Raw genomic sequence first — 22,546 nt, 5'->3', positions numbered from 1 at the left:
GAGGTACACAAAACAATAAAAAAGTAAAATCTCCTGTGAAAGGCATTATCTTCACGTGATTGGCTTTTCTTGGTGATAAATTCCTATTACTCGTATGACTGGACTGTTTTAATCACATAACAGTAACAACTAGAATGGGCTTGCAAAGGTTATATGAGTTGCCTAAAACATTTTATGCAGAGGGAAATTAAAATTTAAAAAAAAAACAGGTTTTTTGTAGACTGCTCAGCTTGTATACTATAAATGTGCGTCAGTCACACAAATTGTAATCAGGCACATAATGCATTTTAAATATCTACTTAATCTGTAGTGTAACAAAAAGAGAAAACCACAATTAAAACTGATCAGAAGCCTTCCCTCCCTCAGAATCATTTCTCTACCAAAGAAGTCCTGGAAAAACCAATTTGCAGAAAAGATGACGCTGGCTTTAGTATTTCACAAATATTCCCACTTAATGACACCCTGAGTTATGAATTCCAGTGATACTGAAAACTAACTTACATAATACTTATTTTCTATGGATTTTATTAGCTTTGTTATGAGAACAAACACAGATCTCTCTCAGACTCTTAAGAATATGCTCTTTTTTTTTTTTTTTTTTTGTGGTATTAAGCATTCAGCACACAACCAACCTAGAGGACAACAAATCTTTAAAAATACTTGAAGATGTTGTGAATCTGCTCTTATGTCCTGTTAAAAAGGAACTTACTTCTCAGAAGCATATTTTTAAAATTTCTTTGAGACTATAGCAGAAGTTCCTTGAATATAAGTTGGTTTTTGGTATGTGAGGCTCTTTGTCTATAAATCCTTGCACTATGTTTTAAGTCTACCTTTCAAAAATTCTACTTTACCTTCAATTCATACCTTTGAAAAATTCCATCTTCCATTTCTAGAATTCATGTTGTTCCAAGGTGCAACAGCTGTCCAATAATATTCAATGTCACTATCAGTGCACCTGCCTCAAAAAGACACTCCCAACTCCATTTGAAATTCAGTATCAATTAGGAAACTGTATGCATGGATTTTTGGGGGGTGTTTGTTTGGTTTCTTTATTTTTTAACTTGTTTTTAAACCAAAAACTTTGAAGCATAGTTACTATTCAAGGAAATTGAATCTGTTATAAATTAAGGATTTTCTGCATGGAATAAAATTAGTTACGTTCTGCAATGTTCATAACAGTAATTTTACATACTTATTTAATTATTTGATCATGAAGAATACATCATCAAGATAGGGTTAGATTAGATGTTGGGTAGAAATTATTTACTGTGAGGGTGGTGAGTCATGGGAATAAGTTTCCTTGAGAAGCTGTGGATGCCACATCCCTGGAAGTGTTCAAGGTTATATGTAGCTTTGATTAAACTGGCCCATGGCGGGGTGGTTGGAACTACAGGATCTTAAAGGTCCCTTCCAACCCAAACCATTTTATGATTCTGTGAAGGATTCATCAGACTACAGTATCTCGTCCGTTCACAGTGACAGAGGACAAAAGACGTGTTCTTTCCAGTCAAAACCAAAAGAGGTGGGATCTACATCTAAGCTGCATTATTCATCAGGAATAGGTATCAGAGATAATGTTTTCATGGAATCTCCTTCATTATGTAAATTTTAAGCAAAAAAGTCTAGTTCTATTCACCAAGAAATGTTCTGCAGCTGTGATCAGCAGCTGCTTTCTTCTGCTGACTGTAGTCTCTCTGCCAGGAACACCAGGATTCTGAATACACTACCAGAGTAAGAAAAGGAGAAGCCTGCTTACTATACCTTCCCCTTCATTTATCTGAGTCATAAATGAAAATGAATCCACCTAAAATTCCCTGCAATTAGTAATTTTAGTCATTCTTAGCTGCTGAGGAATGGCTCTCCAGATCTATTGTGGATACGAGCCCACCTCTGGAAGAGCCAACAAACTTGTCTCAATGATTTTCAGGAGTACAGCAACACAATGCATGATGAGCTGCTTCAACAGCAGTTTTCAAAATATGAAGCAAGGAACAAAGTCAGGATGGACATACATTTCTTCTCACAGCCTCAAATTGTTTGTTTCTCTAAGTTAAGCTACTGTATAATAGCAGCCTCTTACTTAAGGTTGCCTTCTTGAATTAGCGTTACATTTTGAAATCTTGGGAATATGGGATCTACACTCACTTCAGCCCCTGCAAACACAAAAAAATCCATGAACTCGATTGACACCACCATAGTACAAGGTGATAATTAATGTTGTCAATGGTATTTTGTACACTGAAATTCAATTGTCTAAGGCTTTCTCTCAAGCCTTCTAAATGTGTCAAATTTCATTACCTATGTTTTAGTATATGGTAAATAACATTGCAACTTAATATATGCTTTCATGTTGGATTTATAAAACACAGTATGGGAAATGAAAGTGACACACACAATGTCCAGGGACAGCATTTAGCCTATTGTCAAAAGCCAGTAGCTGACTAGCAGACCTCAGAAGCATTTTTATCAATTTAACCACAGGTACATAGCAACACAACTGATAAAAAGAATCCAGGCATTGGTGAATTATTTTGTAATTTTTTTTTTTAAATTATCTTAGGAGGTGCTAAAAAGCTGTAGTAGTCAGCAAACATACTGTAAGTGTCAATATATATAGTAATAAATTGTATTCTTATAACTTTATATTTGCTTTCAAGTAGATGTTAAAATTTTGGAATTTTCACACCAGATCAAATAATTTGCCCAAATACAGACCTGCAACGACATTGCATGGAGATAGTCATGTGTGATCCATGAATGCACAGGTGGGACACAAGACAAGTCCCATTAAAATCTACAGCAAAATACTGCTCAGAATCAAAACAAAACATGGGAGTTTAAATATCCTGATACCCTAATGGCAATATTTTATTTAAAAAAAAATATATTGCAGATAATTTTATTTCTCCAAATCTCAAATCCTCTTCAGACTCATGCTATAAACTTCTGACCTCCTTCATATCTTGTAGCAGGAGGTATAAAGCCACCCATCAGTTCCAAAGAATTACAAATGTTGATTTTTATCTAATTTTAAATCACTTCTGTCATTTTTAATTTTGATCAATGTCTGAAAAATTGTCTTCTGTTTAAGACAAAAAATTATTTTAAAAAAATCTGGAAAATTATAAATGAAAACAACCATCTAAAAGTCTCTCTAACCATTTTAAAGTCTCACTCACACCACTTCTTCTCTTAAGAATAATTCTTCCAAAATCTGGTTTTTTAATGTTTTTTTAATAATTTCTGCTTTACGATCAACATTTTTTATGATTTGATATGAAAGATAATGAAAAAACACACTGAAGTAAAATTGTGTTTGATATTGTTGATTTTGTCCATTTCAAAAGTGCAAATTTTCCAGAAAACTGAATTTTGCAATGACTGAAGCTACTTATCTTTGAAGATAAATCTGATGATCATTATCTTCATGAAGAAGGAAACACTGACCTATGAAAGCATTTGATTTCTAAGCTAAAGAAATTTAACTTGCCATTTTGAAAATTCAAAAATGCTCCCTTTAAGAATTTCTTAATGAAACTCTTGACCTGTCGTTGTCCAAAAAGGATTTTGAAATGTACATCATTTAGGAAAAGAAAAGAGTCCAAAAGCCATTTATGTATGTGTATATACATATTTACTACTGACTGAAAAAAATAACTTTCTTTCCCTTCCAATTTTTCTGGGAAAAATGAAATGTATTGGTTGCATCTAACCCAAAGTCCATTATTCATCACTGCATCAGAATGATAAATCTCACCAACACTACATCTTATCCTTATACATAGCATATTGATAATTTAATTAATTAATGACTCTGAAGTACTAGTGTAAGAAAATATTTTGAAATTACCCACTTGAAGCACTGCTCATTTACCTAAGCCTAGAAAATTCTCAGTGCAGAACTTGTAAGGGGATATACGTCCATGCATTTTAACATATGTTAAGATCTTTTAAAAAGTTTTAAAAGGATGTATATTAAGTCTTCTTAGAGTTTCTCTTTTGCTACCAGACAAGTTTATTCTCAATTAACAGAGCTGTCAAACAGAATTAAATAATGCTAAAAAGCTTTTCCACAGAGATTTAACAGAAACAAAGCAATATACATTTAAAAGTGAGCAAAATAGGTCCCTAGAGTACAGTATAAAGGACTGAAGACGTGCTGAGTCTTTGATCATGTGCATTATTAATTAGCACTATTCTGATCAAACCCTGTGTAATTTACCCAGTAGGAGTCCTGATAACAGCACGTCCTGCAGATGGGATGATATCTCCAGTCAGCATCTTAAATGTTGTGCTTTTCCCAGCTCCATTTGTTCCCAGGAGTCCAAAACACTATCAGAGATATTGGAAAAAAAAATCAATATGCTATACTAAAAAAATAAGAAATATTACCCCTTTCCACATTTCCTATTATATGTCTGTAAGAAATTATATGTGGATATAATGGGTGTGCAAATTCCCTTTCCCACAGAAAATCAGTTTAAAAAAAACTCGTACATATCATATTTTGATTACCCCCTAATTACCAGAAGTGACTTATTTAGGATTCTAGCCCTCCTCTTAAAATCCTGCCAAACAATCAAACCCATTATTTATCCATATTATTAGTAAATGCTACATTTGAGTAGGAGGATTTTAGATCCTGCTTCCAAACCCTGGATATCAGTCCAAGAGTGAATATTTCCAAGCTTCTCATGAGTTGCTTCACTCTGTACAAGTGAATACCAAACATCCAAGAGACACAGTCACTTTGAACATTTATTTCAGGCCCCTAGCTGCAATAACTTCATGCTTAAGCTAGGATAGGATTCATATTAAGTCTACACTTAGCACTTTATGATTTCTAAATACTTTTTTCATGAACTTTCTTATTGATTTAATCAACAATAACATCCTCCTGGTTACTTACCTCAGTTACCCAACATCTGATCAGTAAGTAGCAGGAATATCACTGCACCTGTGCTGCTGTGTGCAAGTTTCTCAGATCTTCTAATTTTATATTACCAATGAAGAAAAGTCTTTTCTTTCTCAGTAGTTTAGAAATTAATATCAGTAATTCCCCAAACCATCCAAATAATGAATAAAGCCCCCAAACACAAACATGTTCAGCACTAAATTTTGATTTATTGAAATAGTTTATTTGTATATGCTATATTCAAATGTACTGTGATGATTTCAGCATGGGAACCAAAAATGTGCTGTGGTAACAAATTCAGGATGCAGTCCATAGTTTGCTATTGAGTTGGGTATTCTGTTTTCTCTGTGAACACTAAACTGCTATGCTACCTTGCTTGCTTTTTATGTTAGCCTAAAGTACAGTAATTTGGTAAAGATAAGCAAGAAGTAAAAAAATTAAGACTCTGATGAATGTTTAACCAAAAAAATAAATGAACAGCTGCTTCTTCAGCACCACCAGAGTTTCTACCTTTATCCAATTATTTATTTTCAGAAATTACTACAACTGAATTTTTTCTGCTGCTATCTACGGGCCTTTCACTGTAGACACACTGAGTATGTCTCAACAATTGCTCAGAATAAAGTGTTACTTTATAAAAGGGGAAAGACTCCTTTACCTCTCCCTTTGGTATGCCCAAGCTTATGTTTTCCACAACTGCATTCTTCTTACTGAAACCTCCATAACACTTCCTGAGGTTGTACAGAAGTAGGACATCATTACCAGTTCTTCCACCAAAGAGTCTCTGTCGCTCCATTTCTACATCAACATCTTCTGAAGGGCTGTCTGTGCCATTAACTGAGCAATGACCCCTACAACAGAGGATGATAATAAGTGATACATGGAAAATTGGTCATTGCTGCACCCCGCATAACTCTTATTTTCCTGGTTGTAATCCCTTAGCACTTGGTGATCAATTCTCATCAGAATTCAAGGGAAAAACAACTACTTGTATTTTTTTCTGTAGTTTTCATTAATTCAGGTACATCACGTTATCAGAAGAATTTATCTTCTCTTGTTCAAAGGAACACACTAGAACACACATTTTCTTTCTCCAAAAATTAGTTCAGTGCCCACTCTGGCAGAATACAAATGATAACCCACCTTGGTTTCCAGAGGAGATCCCAATGAAGGAAAAGACGTAAAAGAAGTAGTAGTGTTCCCTGAAGAGACATTGCTACAAAAATCCAGCCCAGGAAATCCATCTCAAAGGGGCTCACGTAAGAATCTATTCCAAAGTTCCTGGTCAGGTCAAACTTGATTTGATTGTACGAAAGCTCTATTAAGCCCTGGCCTAGGCAGAATTGTGGGAATATGATGAATGCCCATTTGAGGATATTGTAGATGTTCTGAAAACTCTGTATTAAGACACAGCAAGGATGGAGGAGGATAAAGATAAAAATGGAAAAAAATTTAGTTGTCTCCAACAGCCTAATGAGCAGTCTTGCAAAACTGGATACTGCATTCAAATCTCACTCATGGTAAACTGAATTCTAAAGTGCATATTTTGAACTGTTTTAGGGACAGGGTTCATACCATATTGCATTTTAGACTTTCTACAGCTGCAGCGTTCTAATCTTAGTTGAAGTTCAGAGACAGTATCAAAACACATGTAGCCATGATTCTTCTGTTTCCTTAATATTTTAATATTTGAATAATATCAAATTTAAATCACCAACTTAAACCCAAGTGAATACCAAATTTGCTTACACAATTGTATGTCAAATAATCCAGATTTGACTTTAAACATCAAGTTTTTGACCTGCACATGAATAAAGAGTCATACTCATTCTGGAACTCCTTTCCATCAAGTTGTTTAAATACTGTTATAACTAATTAAAAATACATACACAGAGTGAGAATGCACTGCATAAATCGCTATTCATACAGTGCATTAGTGATCCTAGGAATATGCAGCTTATTTCTTATGTCAATATTATTCAAACACATTTTACAATGCATATAATCTATTTAATCGACCAGAACAGCTCCCATAATGTGCCAATTACAACTTAATGGTCTAGAAAATGTCAAAGTTTCAATTAACACTGTTTTTCCATTATTACAGCATGCTTTTTTGGGTTATAGACAAGTTAAAATTCAAGATGGTAACAGTCAATATAGAAAATTCATGAACATTTAAAACCCATATGTTTTTCTTCCAGAAAAATCTTATCTGTATAAATATGTAAACACACATATGAACATTCTCAAATATATATATGCATGTATGTGTGTGTATACATCTCAGTTATGAAAAAGGTAAACCAAAGATTTTGTACTAACCTGCACTTTGGAAATTATAGCTAACAAGCGAGGTAAGAGAGTCACCAGCATGGTACATAGGCCAAACACAAAATTTAAGGAGATGTAGGAAATAAAAGCTACATCTGAACTTGAGAAGAATCTGGATGCAAGATACATCCAAGGTAAAGTTGAATATCTGAAAGTTTAAAGAAACAAAACTGTCAAAAATGTTATGCTTTTGACCCCAAAAAAGTCAGTTATCACACTAGAAAAAACCCACAATTATTGTTTCTTATTTCTAAGACAGTCAAACAACTCTTCAGAACAAGTGATTTTAAAAAGGGACAAATTTGAGATACATATTCTTTAAAAATTTTGCTTACCCTTCCATAGATGTACAGATATCTACTGCCATGTTATGTGCAGATAAGATCCATGTTTGCATATATCAGCTGCAGATATCTATTTTGACTGTTCCAGATAGCTTGCAATCCTGATTTCTGAATGATTGCAAATCCATGCACTTTAGCAAGACTCTTACACAGATAAAGAATTAAAATGAAATATTTAAAGCTTAAATCATGGATGCTGAGCAGTTATCTTTTCTGAGAGGCTCTCATAGAAAAAAAAAATAAAAAAGGAAGAAGAAGGAGGTAGTGAGCAAAGAAAGAGAAGAAAAATGAGTAAAAAACCAATAATTTTTGAACTGAAACTAGTATTTGTGCTGGTGATATGTGAGAATTGAAAAATCCTACAGACCATGTTATTACCTTAACCAGGCTGTCATTAGAGTAATAGCTGTCAAAAACGGGTGCATAGCACTATGAGGATAAGACAGCATGTCCATGGCTACATCGTCGTCAATGAGAATGTTTAAAGGAAGGAGGAAGGCACTTCCATTATGACAAATCAAAGGATGTCTATCCAGAGTGGAGCATGTACATGTTTTTTATTTATAAAGAGATGTTTGTAAAGATTAAAACAAGGCCCAGGCAATCAGAGCACGTAAAGAAAACTTATCTTCCATTCAACACAGTGCAAGATATATCTATCAAACAAGCAGTATATAGACTGCAGGAGCATATCTATCAGCATACACTATTGCACAACAATAAGCATATACACAGTGTATATATAAACACTTCCTATATAATTTTAATATGTATAACTGGTTTAATAGTGAGCTCAATGCAAGAGCAACCAACCAAAAACCTGTGAATTCACTTCTTCATTGCCTTAAAGTGTAGTTTAGATTACTAAACTAAGTCATAAAAGTCATCTTACTAAATGACTTTAGAATACTAAACTAAGTCATTCCCTTTTGAATTCAGTATTCTGTACTTTATAGATGGATCTTTTTCATTGAAGAATGCCAAAATCCTTTACCTTAAAAAACAAACTTGCAAACCCTGCTGGGAAGTAATAATAATGTTATCTTCAGTTTACAGGAAGATAAAGGTTGAATGACTCAATGTTTGGATCTCAAATGAAATTATAAGTATTCAAGATCCCCCTATACTTTTCAGCATCCTTTTGCCAGTCTTAATAACACAATCTTTTCTTCCCTTGATGCACATACCAAAATCACTGTTCTCAGAATAACAATATCATAAATACAAGTCCATCCTTGGAAACAGCTCAGGAAAGAGACATGATTTACAGTGCTGTTGCTCTGCTGTAAATGAAAGCAAAATTTGATTTTTTTTGCTTATAGCTGCTAAGAAATGAGTAAGACTTTCAGAATCCTAAAGTTATATGGTGTTCAAATACAGCCTTTAAAGTTGTGGCCAGTTGCACCTCCATTTCTATCATATTAATATATGTTAATACACATTGAATACACAGATTTCCTTGTTAAAAATCACTGCAACATCTGTTATGTCAGCCAAAGCTGAATAGGACAGGAGGGATTATATTGAGCTGATTAAGCTGCATTTGCAGTCAACAAAATAAGACCCATTTTTGTTCAATTACTTTTTTTTCTGACTCAAAGTTTAATTCAATATTTTGGTTAAAACAATGCCAGCATAACTGGCGCTTGATAATACACTGTGGGCAGGGTCAAAGCCCGTAGCACACTAGAAAAACCCTGTCATGACTTCAGTAGACATGGTTTGTACTGTGTGCTTCAATTGCTGCTTGGCTAAGGTTTCTGTAGAAGCTTATGCCTCGCTAATATGACAGCAACTGGATCACAAGAAGGATTCAGTGGTTGCAAAGCTAATCAAAAAGGTGTGAGATTTCATAGTGTGAAATCTTTGCTCTAATACTGGTTAGAATTTGTGCCTTTAGCTTGAAGGAATAACTTGATGGAAGTGCAGAAGAAAGGAAGTGAGGGTGGTACCCAAGAAAGATACAGAGAGGAGGAAATTATGAAATTATGAACTTTGGATGTTTCATACAAGTTATTTACAAAATCCTAGCATCATGACCTCCACAATATTTCATACTAATTTGGCTATTCACATCCAGGAAAGAGGAGCTCAAACTGGAATTATAAGGAAAAATGATAAATAGAATTATGCAAAGAATTTGGAAGGTTTTACAAGAGAGGACTTGGCTTGTTGTGGCTTTCAAAATGCATTTGATGAAGGACAGTTCTGAAGTATGGTTCTGAATAAACTGAGGCTAGAATTTCCAAGAAAAGATCCAGCTTTGAGGATACCTAAACAGCTTCCAAAAAATAAGTTGCTGGAGACACAAAACCTTGAAAACAGTTTTCAAGGCGCAATATAGTAAATTGGGTTTTTTTTGGGGGGGTTTTTATGAAGCAGCTATATTTCATTATCTAAACATCTCTCATGTGAGATCTCCCCTACAAGGGGAGCAACAATTAGTTGCTTGAAATAAGAAATAAACTTCTCAGAAGCCTTTTCCTTTAACAATTCATCTTCAGCATTTCTAACATCACCTTAGACTGCACATGGGAAGAGTTATGAGTCCCAGTATAAGTTGAGTCCCAGTATGTTTCAACAGACCTGGGCCGTCTGTCTTTATATAAATAGATAACTTTAAAATCAAACTCTATCAAAAATCTTATCCTGAAATCATGGTGTATTACAGAAACTGTACATGTACAGCAAAACAACTTTAATTCTGCCCCACAAGTGACACAACACAACACACTATTAATATGATTGATCCCAGAGCTGAACAGTCTTACTTTTATAGAGATATCAATCCTTTGTTGAACCAGTTATTTTAACTTTCTATTACAGGATTGTTGTGTTGGTTTTTGTTGTTGTTGTTGTTTGTTTGTTTTCTTCATTGGTTGCTTGTGGTTTTTTGGGGTCTTTTTATTTTTTGTTGGTTTTGGCTTTTGTGGTTTTTTGGTGGGATTTTTGGTTGTTTTTTTTTTCGTTGCTGTTGTTTTTCATGTGAAACTAAGCAAGAGAGTAGCATGGTATAACTTTCCTCTCTCACAGTATTATTGGTAGACAGATCTTCATCCACCCCAGTACTTCTTATTGGACAGACTTCTCATTGGAAATGTAAACTGCTGGAGCTATGTTGAATTACAGAAAACAGTTAGAGCTGTAATAAAAGTTGTTTCTTACCTTCTTGATGATATTCTGCACAGATAAGCACTGAAATTCTGACCTATGTTAATACTCCCTCATTTTCTGGAAGATAACATACAATCAATTCCTAACAGTAAACTACTGTTATACAGGCTGAGTATCTTCTGAGATGTTTGCGCTCCTTTTTTTAAAAAAATGTGTGAGCAAATCTCCCTCCACTTTTTGTGTTTAATTTTCAAACGCACGTTTCAGCCTGTTTTCTCACTATGCTTTGCTGAATCATAATTGCTTACAAAGAGAGAAAACCACGCATTCAGCAGCAGGTGCAAACTACACCTAAAGATTTATATTTGTTTCTTGGAAGCTATAATTCCATAGTAGCATTTCCAATCACATACCCAAAAAGTATCAGCAGGAGAGCAGTGGCTGCCAAGTTCTTTCGGAAAGTGAAGGCTGATAGCTGGAAGGCACTAATAACACCAACACACAGGGTGACTGGAACCATGTAAAACAGCTAGAAACAGAAGGAAAAAAAAAACCAAAAACATTGAGCAGGTGAGCATCTCTTACTGGTCTTACCTGAATTGCATAGAAGGGTTTTACAAATTAACTTCTCCATACTTTCAATACAATTATACTATAAGTTAGGAGGAAATAGGCAGAAGAGCTTGGAGATTTGATAGCCTGCACTTGCTGTGAAACTGCCCCCTACATATGAAACAACCTGACAAGATAAAATCTGATTACAGAGTAGCCCCCTTAATCCTATTTTTATTGACCTTTCCAATACATCCATTTAACAAGCTAACTCTTCCAGATAATGAGTCAGTGTGGGGCTATTGCTCCAAAACACCAAATTACACTGTGAATACAGAGGCTTGATTTCAGAAACAGCAGTTTCTTTGGTTGGTGCTGCATTCATGGGGGAGAATAATAATGATGCAATTTTAAAAGAGATTTTAATGAAGGACTATGTGTGCGGATGACGCAAATCACATCTTTTATTGGGAATGGTAAAAATTTGTAAAAGCATGACAGCCATTAGGCAACAGGGAAAGCAGTTTCTCTCTTTAGTCTCTTGACATAATGGCAAGCAATACTTAGAGGTGGCAAGATGGGATTGGTACAGGAGATTCATATCCAAGTATTCAAGAGAGAGGGGTTCTGCTTGCAATAGCAATGTCAGAATGTGAAGACGTGTGCTCAGCTCCATTTTCAGTGTCTGCCTGCTCTGTGCATTGAACCTGAGCTCACTAGGGCACTGACTGCCTCCATTTCTGCTTATGTAATATTTAGCTTTATAGCTTTAACCTAATAGAACTGAGATTCCGAGATACAACTGCAATAGAGGCAATAAATCAAGGTCTAGCTAAATATTCAATGTAGAAGAACAACATTCTGTTAAAATTAGACTTTCATGCTGAAGTACAGGGAAAACCTGTTCCAAATTTAACCAGAGGCTATCACGTCTTTGCTACTGGGAAACATTTTTTTTTTTTTTTTAAGAGAAGGGCAATGGAGTAAAATGTAGATGGATGCAATGTTCTCATTCACAGTGTACCTTTTCTTTACCATATACAAGTATCATAATATACCACCTACAGATATATGTTTCAGTTATCCTGAAACTGTTTAAAAATATTTTAGAGAAGTCACAACACATTTGAGTCCCAGTATTTTTCAACATACCTGGGGCTTCTGTCTAGAAATAAATCAATAACTTTAAAATCAATTTCTGTTGGAAATCTTACCCTGAAATCATGGTATATTACAGAAGCTGTGCATGTACAACAAAGCAGCTTTAATTTTGCCCCTCTAGTGACACATGTGTAATCTGAACAAAATTTCTTTATTTATCTTTAAATTTTCCTAGCACTTACAATTTTTCCATTTGTTGAACATAGTAATGAATATCATTCATGCCTATAAATACAGTAAGAACAGCCTGATTCTCATGAGAGCAATTTCATAAATCAAATACTTCTGCAGGCCTAGTAAAGATTCTGCTACCAGTAATACAGGACACAGCCTGTAATATTTATAATACATAAAGGCATTTAAAATTTGACAGTTCATATATTCATGCGTTCAGTGTCCCTAAATGATCTGTAGCACAATTAGCATTTAAAACAGTGTCTATTCTTTCCCATGTCATGATTGATCATGCAGTACTGTGTTGAATTTGTGAGAACATTTTGAGAGATTGGCAGAAAATAATGAAGAGTTGACTTTGCTCACAAGGAGAAACCGAATGATGAAGGACTGTTTTTAACCAAGCCTTCTTATCTGAAGCAGCAGCAAAAAGAAATACCAAGACTGACTGGCCAAGTAAATAACATTTGGAAAAATGTGCTCTTACCTCAAGATTGCTCAAGTGTAAAAATTCTGATTTCAAGCATGGATGGGTGAAGATCTAATGTTTCAGAATTAGAAACATTTCATTTTCTAAAGGAAAACAGAGTGTTCCAAACATTTCTGTTCCTGACCAGGGTGTCATACAATCCAACTTAAATGTTGGAAAGGACCTTTAGAACATCAGCTCCAACCATTAATCCACCACTAAACCATGTCCCTCAGTGCCATATCTATATGGTTTTTAAATACCTCTAGGGATGGTGACTCCACCACTTCCTTGAGCTGCCTCTTCCAGTGTTTGACACAAATAAAAGGTACCAACCATAAGTATCTCTCATATTATCCACAACAACTCATAACATAATTATCCCTCAAAGTAGCTGACTACTATTTTCAGTTTTCTCCACTAATTTGTAAGGCTTTGCCAGTGCACGGCAAAATTCAAAACACAGAAATTCCTGCTATGAGCTGCTGTGTGGAAGAATCTTTCTGTCTAGGCTGATTGGCCAACTTTCTTTTCGTTGTAAAACAGCTAAAGCTAGCAAATAATTTACAGTTCAACTTTGGGAAGAAAGGAACACAATCCCCATCCTGCATTAAAGTAGGAATGGTGACAATGTTTGTTCACATGTCAGCCAAGAGCTATCACTGCGCAATTCAAATCTTATTCTTTATCTTGTGACCGTATCTCCTTTTGCTCATTTAGAAGAAACTAGCCTAAAATGTGCACCTGAGCACATGCTGCCTTGCATAAAACATACCATATCATAGCAGAAGTTGCCAAGCCAGTAAGTTTTGTAACCCAGGCCTGTGATGTGTTGCAAGCGTTTTGTCCCAGATACTCTGTCCTTCACTATGGCAGTTCCAATGGATGCAGTAAGGATAGAGAAACCCAGCATGATACACAGTGCTACCCCACACTGACGAACATTCTCCATTCTAGGGTAAAAAGCAAAATAGTGCAATGAAAATACAATGAGGAAAACCCCCTCAAATGTTAGCATTTTTCAGGCCAACTTCTCACCAAAACACTAGACATTAGGACCTTAATCCTAATTGCAAACACCATAGAATGGTTTGGATTGGAAGGGATCTTAAGATTGTCTCGTTCCAACAGCCTGAAATTATCAGGGATACAATGTCTCTTCACTGTAAACATCTAATTAAAGAACAGGAACAAAGTGTGTTAAGTTACAAAACTATAGGTGAGTTACAGAGCACCGCATGTGTCTGAGTTGTAAAGTGAAGCTTATGCAAATATTTCCCCTTTACAGAAAATTAAAATTTAAACCCTCAAAATAGTTTGAAACAGTTGCCCCATTTAAAACTGTTATGACACAATCAGCATAAATTCAGTCTTTCTCTTTACAAAATACCGCAACTATTTTTTATATAAACAGTGGATTTTACAGACAAACCACTCTAAAATAATGCTTCACTCGGTAGAACTGAATTGTGTCTATCAATTCACAGCATCTATTCCAGGAAGCATATATTCTTATTTAATTGATAGTTTCAATTGTCTGCTGATTGCTGCTGTGAAACATTTTAAGAGTTTGCTCACATTTTGTCCTCATCCAACAAGGCTCCACCATATGGTTGGCTGTAGAGTGTTATCCCTGTGAAAAGAAAAAATAAATCATGAAATATTAAATCTTATTAAGGACTTCAAATTCTGGAGTACACTGTTAACACTTGTTACACATATGAATAAAAAGGCTAAATACTTAGTAATAAACAGAACGAGGTCAAATACCAGTCTGCAAAACCAAATACCATCTCCCATTGAGTGATTTCCACATTCTGGAACCACTAAAAACTAATGAATGAACATAAGTAGTAGTTGCTTTTCTGTGTTCTGAAATTCAGAAATTGGTTCATCAATGTTGTATATTGCTACAGAATCTCCATCACAGAAGAGACCAAATACAAAATATTAAAGTAGAATTTGTTCATATACCTAATCTTCTGGGGTAAGGTAGATTGTTAATGCAATTTATGTGCTTGGTTTAGATTTTAGATTAGATCTTTTAGCAATTTTTAGAATGCTGATGTTTTGCTGAGAAAAACTGTTCAGCTAAATTCACAAAAGAAAAAAAAATTCACACCTTTGATTGAAACTGTAGAGTTCTACATTAAAAACATGCCTAGTTTGGGAGACCTAGAAAAATCCTGAGCAGGAAATGAATTCTTAGGCTTATTTTGGTTCTTGGTGCAACCAACACGTAGCAATCTAGCAAAATTAACTTTGGAATTGGAAGGTACTTTATGAACAAAAGCTGTGTCTTTTTGCTTCTTTTAAAACAAAAGAAAAATTGTGAAGGGGGATGAAGGTGCAAAATATTGTCACTGCAAAAGTTGCTGTTCCACTGGACTTGATGCTGTTTGTGACTGATCTCTGCAGGCGTGCCTGACAGATGTGCCAGCTGTGCTGGTTTTGTGCTGGATGAAATTAATTTTCTTCACACTAGCTGGTATGGGGGTATGCTTTGGATTTGTGCTGGAAAAACATGTAGATAACACAGGGGTGTTTGTGCTGCTATTGCTGAGCAGCACTTGGAGTTGAAATGTTTTGTGCTCCTCTCCCACTCCACCAGTGAGGAGAATGGGGGGTGCACAGGGAGTTGGGAGGGGTCACAGCAGGACAGCTGACCCTGACTGATCAAAAGGATATTCCATACTCTATGGCATCATGCTCAGCATGTAATATGGGGGAAGAATGAGGAATGGGAGGGATATTTGGAGTGATGATGTTTGCCTTCCTAAGTCAATGTTAGGCATGATGGGGCCCAGCTCTCCTGGGAGTGGCTGAACAACTTCCTGCCCACAGGAAAAAGTGAATGAAGTCCTTGCTTTGCTTTGCTTGTGTGTGTGGCTTTTTTTCTACATATTAAACTGCCCTTATCTCAACCTATGAATTTTATCACTTCTAATATTCTCTCTCACACACCACTGGGAGAGACTGAGGAAGTGGCTGTGTGAGTGGGCCTTAAGTTAAACCACGACATCAGCATTATTTGATTAGTGTCTAAATAAATCTATGCTGTACCGAATTAAAATAAAGAAACAAACTTTATCCTAATAGCAATTATAATTTTTTCCAGTATCTTTGGTAAAGATTGTTGGTAGCCTTATATTGACTCTGTGGGGCACTGCTTAATTAAATTTGTTAAAGTCCAGCTGTATAAAGACAAAAAAAATCTTCATTCTAGTAACAGGTGCAATTTGACTAAGCAGGCATTTATTTTGCCTCTTTAATTTTTTATTCCTCATCTTCAAGCCAAAGTAATCTAAACATCACTAAGGCACTGCATGGTAAAAATCTGAAAAACAGGATGATGATTAACTCACACACAAAACTTGTACAAGGTAAAGATTTTTCAAATAACAGCTAAATGCAGTACACTGAAGCCCAATGGTAGAAAACAAAAGAAGACTCAAGCTAATAACTTTTTGATGTATCACTAATAGATACCTTGATATTTGTAGAAGTCTTTCATGTCACATGCCTTCAGGGACTGTTTAAAATTTTCCTTTGTTTTTCTTTTAAAGCATTATTTTTTAAAACAATTGCTGCTATTTATTCTGAAGCAAAACAGGCATATCAAAGAAAATTATTTTTTCCCACTGGAACCACGGAATTTCCATTTATGTAAAGGAGAAGCAGCATGACAGAAAAAAAAGTTCAGTTTAGTTCCCATAAATTTTCTCTAGGCTTTTCTAATGCTTGACTAAAAGTGGGCATATTAGAAGAAATAATCATAGAAGAGGCAGAATTGGAAGGGACCCACCAGGATCATCAGATCCAACTCCTGACCCTACATAGGACATTCGAAGAGTCACACCATGCGCCTGAAAGCAGTGTCCAAACACTTCTTTAACTCTGTCAGGCTGGTGTTGTGACCCCCTTCCCTGGGGAGCCTGTTCCAGTGCTCAACCACCCTCTTTTGCTTTAGGATATCCAACCTAAACCTCCCCTGGGTCAACTTCAGGCAATTCCTCAAGTCCTGTCACTGGTCACAAGAGTGAAGGGATCAGTATCTGCCTCTCCACTTCCCCTTGTGAGCATGCTGAGGACTCCACTGAGGTCTCCCTTCAATTTCCTCTTCTCCAGGCTGAGCCAACCAAGTGACCTCATCTGGTTCTCATAACACGTCACCTCCAAGCCCATTATTATCATTGTGGCTCTCCTTTGGGTGCTCTCTAATAGCTTAATGTCTTTTTTATATTGTGGCACCCAAAACTGTATACAGCGTTGAAGGTGAGGCCACTCCAGTGCAGAGCAGAGCAGGACAATTCCCTTCCTTGCCCGGCCCCAAGATCTCAGGGGGGAACTAACAAAACTTTCAGATTACTGCATTGGAATTAAACAAAAGTCTACAGTAGTTGACTTCGGTTCCATAAATGGAAGTGCACTGCTTTAACTTTATTTTCTATTAACATACAGAATAAAAGGGAACTGTGAAAAAGAGATAATTGCAAGGTGAAATAAAAACCATGACATTAAATAGTATAATGCTCCTTGCAGGATTGTATCATACAATACCAATCAAAAGTCAAAGTCACACTGAATTAACTTCCTTCTATGGAATAGTCACAAAAACTAATCACACTTCTTAAGAGTAGCATATATTTTTGACAGTCAATTTCCATTCAAATCATGTAGATGAAACAAAGGATTACATTTTCTTTTAATTTACACTCACAACTGAAATTAAATTTCACAAGGTTGCGGATTACAAGAAAAGTATGACTGTGTTAAACTAAGTTCAATTGTGTTTAGAATTCAAAATTCTATCACTGCATTAAATGTAATACTTGCCTTTATTCAGTATTTTAAGTTTCTTCAATTAGTCTGGGGCATGACAATCTCTGAATTTATCTTTTTAGTATAATGATTTCTTCACTCCATTGTCAAAAAATAGATGATTTTTAGATAGAGCCAACAAACTGACCAGTAATTCACAGAGGAAAAAAAGTTCCCTTGAACTCAAGAAATAAGTTATAAATTACCTTCAAATACCAGGAAAAAAAAAAAAACAGAATTAATATATGGTATTTGCTAGTATATATATATTTTTTATTTAAATAAACTTTTCCATGTACTTCTATAACCTATCCCTTCCTACATTTCTTCTAACCACCTAGACCATCTTTTTTTACACATATCTCTGTCCCAATATGGCTGTTAAAATGCTGTAAAATGTACTTATTGATACTTTCTTGACTTTATATGCCTTTTTACTAAGCAAAGCTGCTATAATGAGGCTCATTAAGTTGAAAACTATCTGCCATGTTTGAGGACTTAAAAGCTATAAATGACAGATAAACTAAGTTCTAAATTATAAAGCTCCTATTAAAGCTCCTTCTGATGCTTATGCAAGGATTTTTTTAAGGACTGTGCTTACAAGCCTTGTGTGAACAGCCCTCAGGGCAAATTTTACCATATCAGTATTCACAAGGGAAAAGCAAGCCAGGCAATAACACCAAATATGATATGATTCAGCACTAACTCTGTCTGCTCCTTTTCATAAATTTCTCAGTATAAAAATTATTTCTTCCACATCTGCAGATCGCCATTATATTCTCCTGACTTAATCCCATCAAAAATTTTCTTTATTATCCTAAAATATCCTTTGTCTATGTCCTTAGCATCCTGTAATCCTTCATCATATTATTTTTACAGTGATCACTTAGTCTTTTTCATGGGCAGAGGTGAAAAATTTTAGCAGACACCCATTCCAGCCTTTCCAAAACCAAGCAAAATCAATTCAGGAATGGGAATATATTTTCTCAGCTTTTTTTTCAGCTATGAAGCTTCTCTTTCTTTCTTAGTTGTTTTGCCTATAGTTAACTACATTTTTTGTGTATCTTTTTTTTTCCCTAATTATGTCTTTCCTTAATTTAAAAGCTCAGTTGTCATCTCTTGTATCGCTTAATGAAATACTTTGTTTTATACAATTGAGAACAAAGGCATTTTTTATCAGTCCTGCAAGCCACATTACTATGGAAAAAAGAGGAAGGAAGTAGTCAGAGCTTTACATTTTAATTATAATTTTCAGGAGTAGCACAGCTGGGGCCTAGGCAGGAGAGTGTTTTACTTTGAAAATGGCACTAGAAGCCCCATGCTACACGCTTAATGTAGAGGCAATAAACTATTCACTGTACCCTCTTCAGCTTCTCTATGATTTACCTTTTGTATTCTCCCTTCCAGGTGGGACAATCCTACTCCTTTCCTTACATTGTTCTTGATTAAACAAATTTTAGATTCTAATTTGTTAAAAAGACATTCCTAACCTGGTGAAATAAATTCTTTATAAAATATTAGAAGGATTATAACATTTCCTACAATAAAATACTATACTTTTCCATTCTGGATAGGAAAGCTCACAGGAAAAAGGAAAATGCATCCACATTAGACAAGCTTGCTGTGAACATTCTGCATCCTGCCCTGCTGCCATTCAGGAGTTGTACAACTGTGGACACTTTTCCCTGTACCAACATCTTATTAATAGTCTTCAATCTATGCCTTCAAGAGAAAGTGCTCTAGATCATTTATCTTCCATCTATACTAGTTGACCCACTGTCAGAAAATAAAGGCATGCACAATTTGGCATAACTTTAGAGAGCTGGATGTTTCCATCCTGTACATGATAAAGAACAGAAGGCATTGGTAGTCCAGTCAATTCCACCTGTGTGCAACTTTCCACATAAACAGACTTCAAAATCGGTGGTTTTTCAGTAAAAATGAGGAAAGTGATATGAACCCAGCAATACTTTTTCAGTATCAGTTGGAGAAATCTAGATGAAAAAGCCCTAAAGGTCTTCAAGCTTGTATGCCATCAGTGTAGATTAGTCAGAGCTATCCTTTGGTATATTTTCTGGTTCTGCACTGTATTTTGGGTGTGTCTCTTGGCACTTCTTTGTACACTGTCTGTTATGTCAAACTGAATCTTGCGTACATAGCTCAGTTTAGATCTGTGCTACTGATTCTAAATACCATTATTGTGGTAGACTTGAATATAAGACCAATCTAGCTTTCTTTCTTCCTGACATTTTATTTCAGATTAAATAAAATATTATGTATAAGAAAAATTGAGGTATTGCATATACATATTTATGTATATATATATACATGTGTGACAATATTTCTATTTATATAAAATGAGACATTACTATTAACTGAAAATTGCAATTTTATATTGTAAAAATTTATAATATATATATATTATATATATTATTTATATTTATATTATAAAAATTTATATTTTATGGAGGATTTCGCAGGCAGCACCATCATTAATGGTTTCTATTTTAGTTTCCTCCACTAACTAGACATGGTTAAGAAGGTTCCACCCAGAGGCCATTTCAGTTTCCTTGGTAATAAGGTTTAAAGTTATAATTTGCAAAGCATTCAGGAAACTATACAGCCACTTTCCACCAAAATCCAGCTGAAAATTACTCCCTTGATCCCTTCTGTTCTTTTGAAGAATTGAATCTGAAATAAATGAGGATGCTACATGAAAGCTACAATGAATCCTAGTATGAAAGCTTTTTTAAAAAAATCAGTGACTTCAATATATGAATCCTAAGATGGGGCAGCTGCATCACAAAAGGCCCTTCTATATTGAGACATTTTTGTTCTTTGAACAGTGATGTAAGAACTTTTTTTGACCGCTCTACTTTACAGACAAAATTATAGATGGCAACCACTCCTTTTTTCTTTATATAGCTTTACCCTTAGAGCAAGATTATAGTCCTTCTCCTATACTCCAGCATAATAAACACATTCTGACTCAATATTATACAATTAGATGTGGAAAAACAATATTTTTACTTGTTCAAAATTTCTATCTTAATCTTAAGCAAAAAATACTGCATTTTTTGTTTTTTATTCTTCTTACTTCATTATTGCATTTTTATTTGCTCACAATTACATTACTTAGTTGTAAGAATGCAGCATTTCAGAAAAAGATTAGAAAACATTCATATAAGCTTGAATACCAGTCAGAGGTGAAAGGTTTGGACAAAAATCCAGCATATCTTACTTTCTTTGTTGAAGTGTCTTACTAATTTTTTAAAAATTCATTTATTAACATGTTCATTTTCATCATCTACCACTCAATTTATAACCCATTAGAAAGCAGAATGCATCTGATTTCTTCCACAGTTGAGACAAATTATTTTTTCCCGCAATGGGATCACAGACTTACAGGATGTTGAAGGTAGGGGTGAATTTCCACATGATAGAGAAAGTGACATATTTTTATACAAGAAATATTACTGAACTGCTGTTCCAAAAGAGACATCTGTTTCATTTACTACAATAAACTGACATAAACTGATTAGGCCAATTTCTGTTGCTCGATCTAGTTACATGCACCTCCAGATGGGCACACACATTTTCTTCAACTGACACATCACTATTTACATAAAAACTACAACAAACATTGTAACTTTCCAAGCATCCCCACAGAGAAATTTACCAATAATCCCAAATTGTTAACAGACGGGGTGAGGAGAAATCTCTCTACTTGTGGAGAAAGTAGTTGAAGATCAGATTACACAACAGCAAAAAGGACAGATGTTTTAATCACTAAATAGATATAATTTCCTGTTGCTGCATGCTGAAGACTCAGTAACTTGGACTGACAGAACAAAAAGTAATAATCAATTTTTTTTCAAAGCTTTTTGAACAGATACAAATCCCTAGGGATATAAACCAGTGCAAGGCAGCATATGTCCTCTATACTCTTGTGTAAAATTTTTTCCTTCAAATTTTCATACCAAATCATAAGTTTATATTCTCTGTATCCTCATGACTGCAGAAAATACTTTAGACAAAAGCAATTAGTCTTCTGCTCAACTTCTTTTTATCAAAACCTCTCACAAACTTGGACTAGTGCTACTGATCTTCACTGAAAGTTACTGGATCTGTCCTTGTGGGCAAAGAAGGTAGAACTCAGCATGTGGTCTGTAAAGACTCTTCCCTCCTCCAAAGATCTTGGGAGAACTCCTACTGGGTTCATGTTCAAGAAATACACATAGGATATAACTGCTAAGTGAAAGGTTTCTTAGCTTTTGTATGAGCACTTAAACAAGTGGTTGATCTTGTTGACCTTGCCCAAGGTTGTTTCAATAGCGTAGTTGCTGCTATTGTGTTTACATCCATGGCAATGCTCTACTCTATTGTAGTAAGCTTCTTCCTGTAAAGCAATATTGTTTTTGTGAAGGAAGAAAATATTTTGTCCTTACAATCCCTTTTAAAGCACCAAATTATTTTTATGTCACTTAAAAGTAATATAGAAGTGCTGGTTCTGTTGGAAAAAAGTTGTTCTGTGAAATAACGTCACTAATGCAAGGCAGAACTACAAAGCCATGTTTCTGCAACATCTTAACAAGCTTCCTCACAGCAATTTCCAACAGTATTCCAGAACTGACCTTGCCTATAAACAGAGTTTGGAAGAAG

The 22,546-nt window shown here is 35.0% G+C and overlaps 1 protein-coding gene across 1 annotated transcript in view; it reads right to left on the bottom strand.

Moving 5' to 3' along the window:
* The window catches only part of ABCA13 (ATP binding cassette subfamily A member 13), a 166,520-nt gene that overhangs the window by 34,323 nt on the left and 109,651 nt on the right, over nucleotides 1–22,546 (bottom strand). Inside the window, exons 42-48 of the mRNA XM_053950805.1 lie at nucleotides 14,642–14,696; nucleotides 13,839–14,016; nucleotides 11,121–11,236; nucleotides 7,241–7,397; nucleotides 6,059–6,312; nucleotides 5,574–5,766; nucleotides 4,223–4,332 (exon numbers count right to left, since the gene is read on the bottom strand). Of these exons, the coding sequence (XP_053806780.1) occupies nucleotides 4,223–4,332; nucleotides 5,574–5,766; nucleotides 6,059–6,312; nucleotides 7,241–7,397; nucleotides 11,121–11,236; nucleotides 13,839–14,016; nucleotides 14,642–14,696 (1,063 nt within the window). The remainder of the gene's footprint in view (nucleotides 1–4,222; nucleotides 4,333–5,573; nucleotides 5,767–6,058; nucleotides 6,313–7,240; nucleotides 7,398–11,120; nucleotides 11,237–13,838; nucleotides 14,017–14,641; nucleotides 14,697–22,546) is intronic.

The sequence above is a fragment of the Vidua chalybeata genome, chromosome 1, assembly GCF_026979565.1.
Source record: "Vidua chalybeata isolate OUT-0048 chromosome 1, bVidCha1 merged haplotype, whole genome shotgun sequence".
NCBI lineage: Eukaryota > Metazoa > Chordata > Aves > Passeriformes > Viduidae > Vidua > Vidua chalybeata.
Note: the sequence above shows the minus strand (reverse complement) of the source record. Positions and strands in the feature narration are given on the sequence as shown.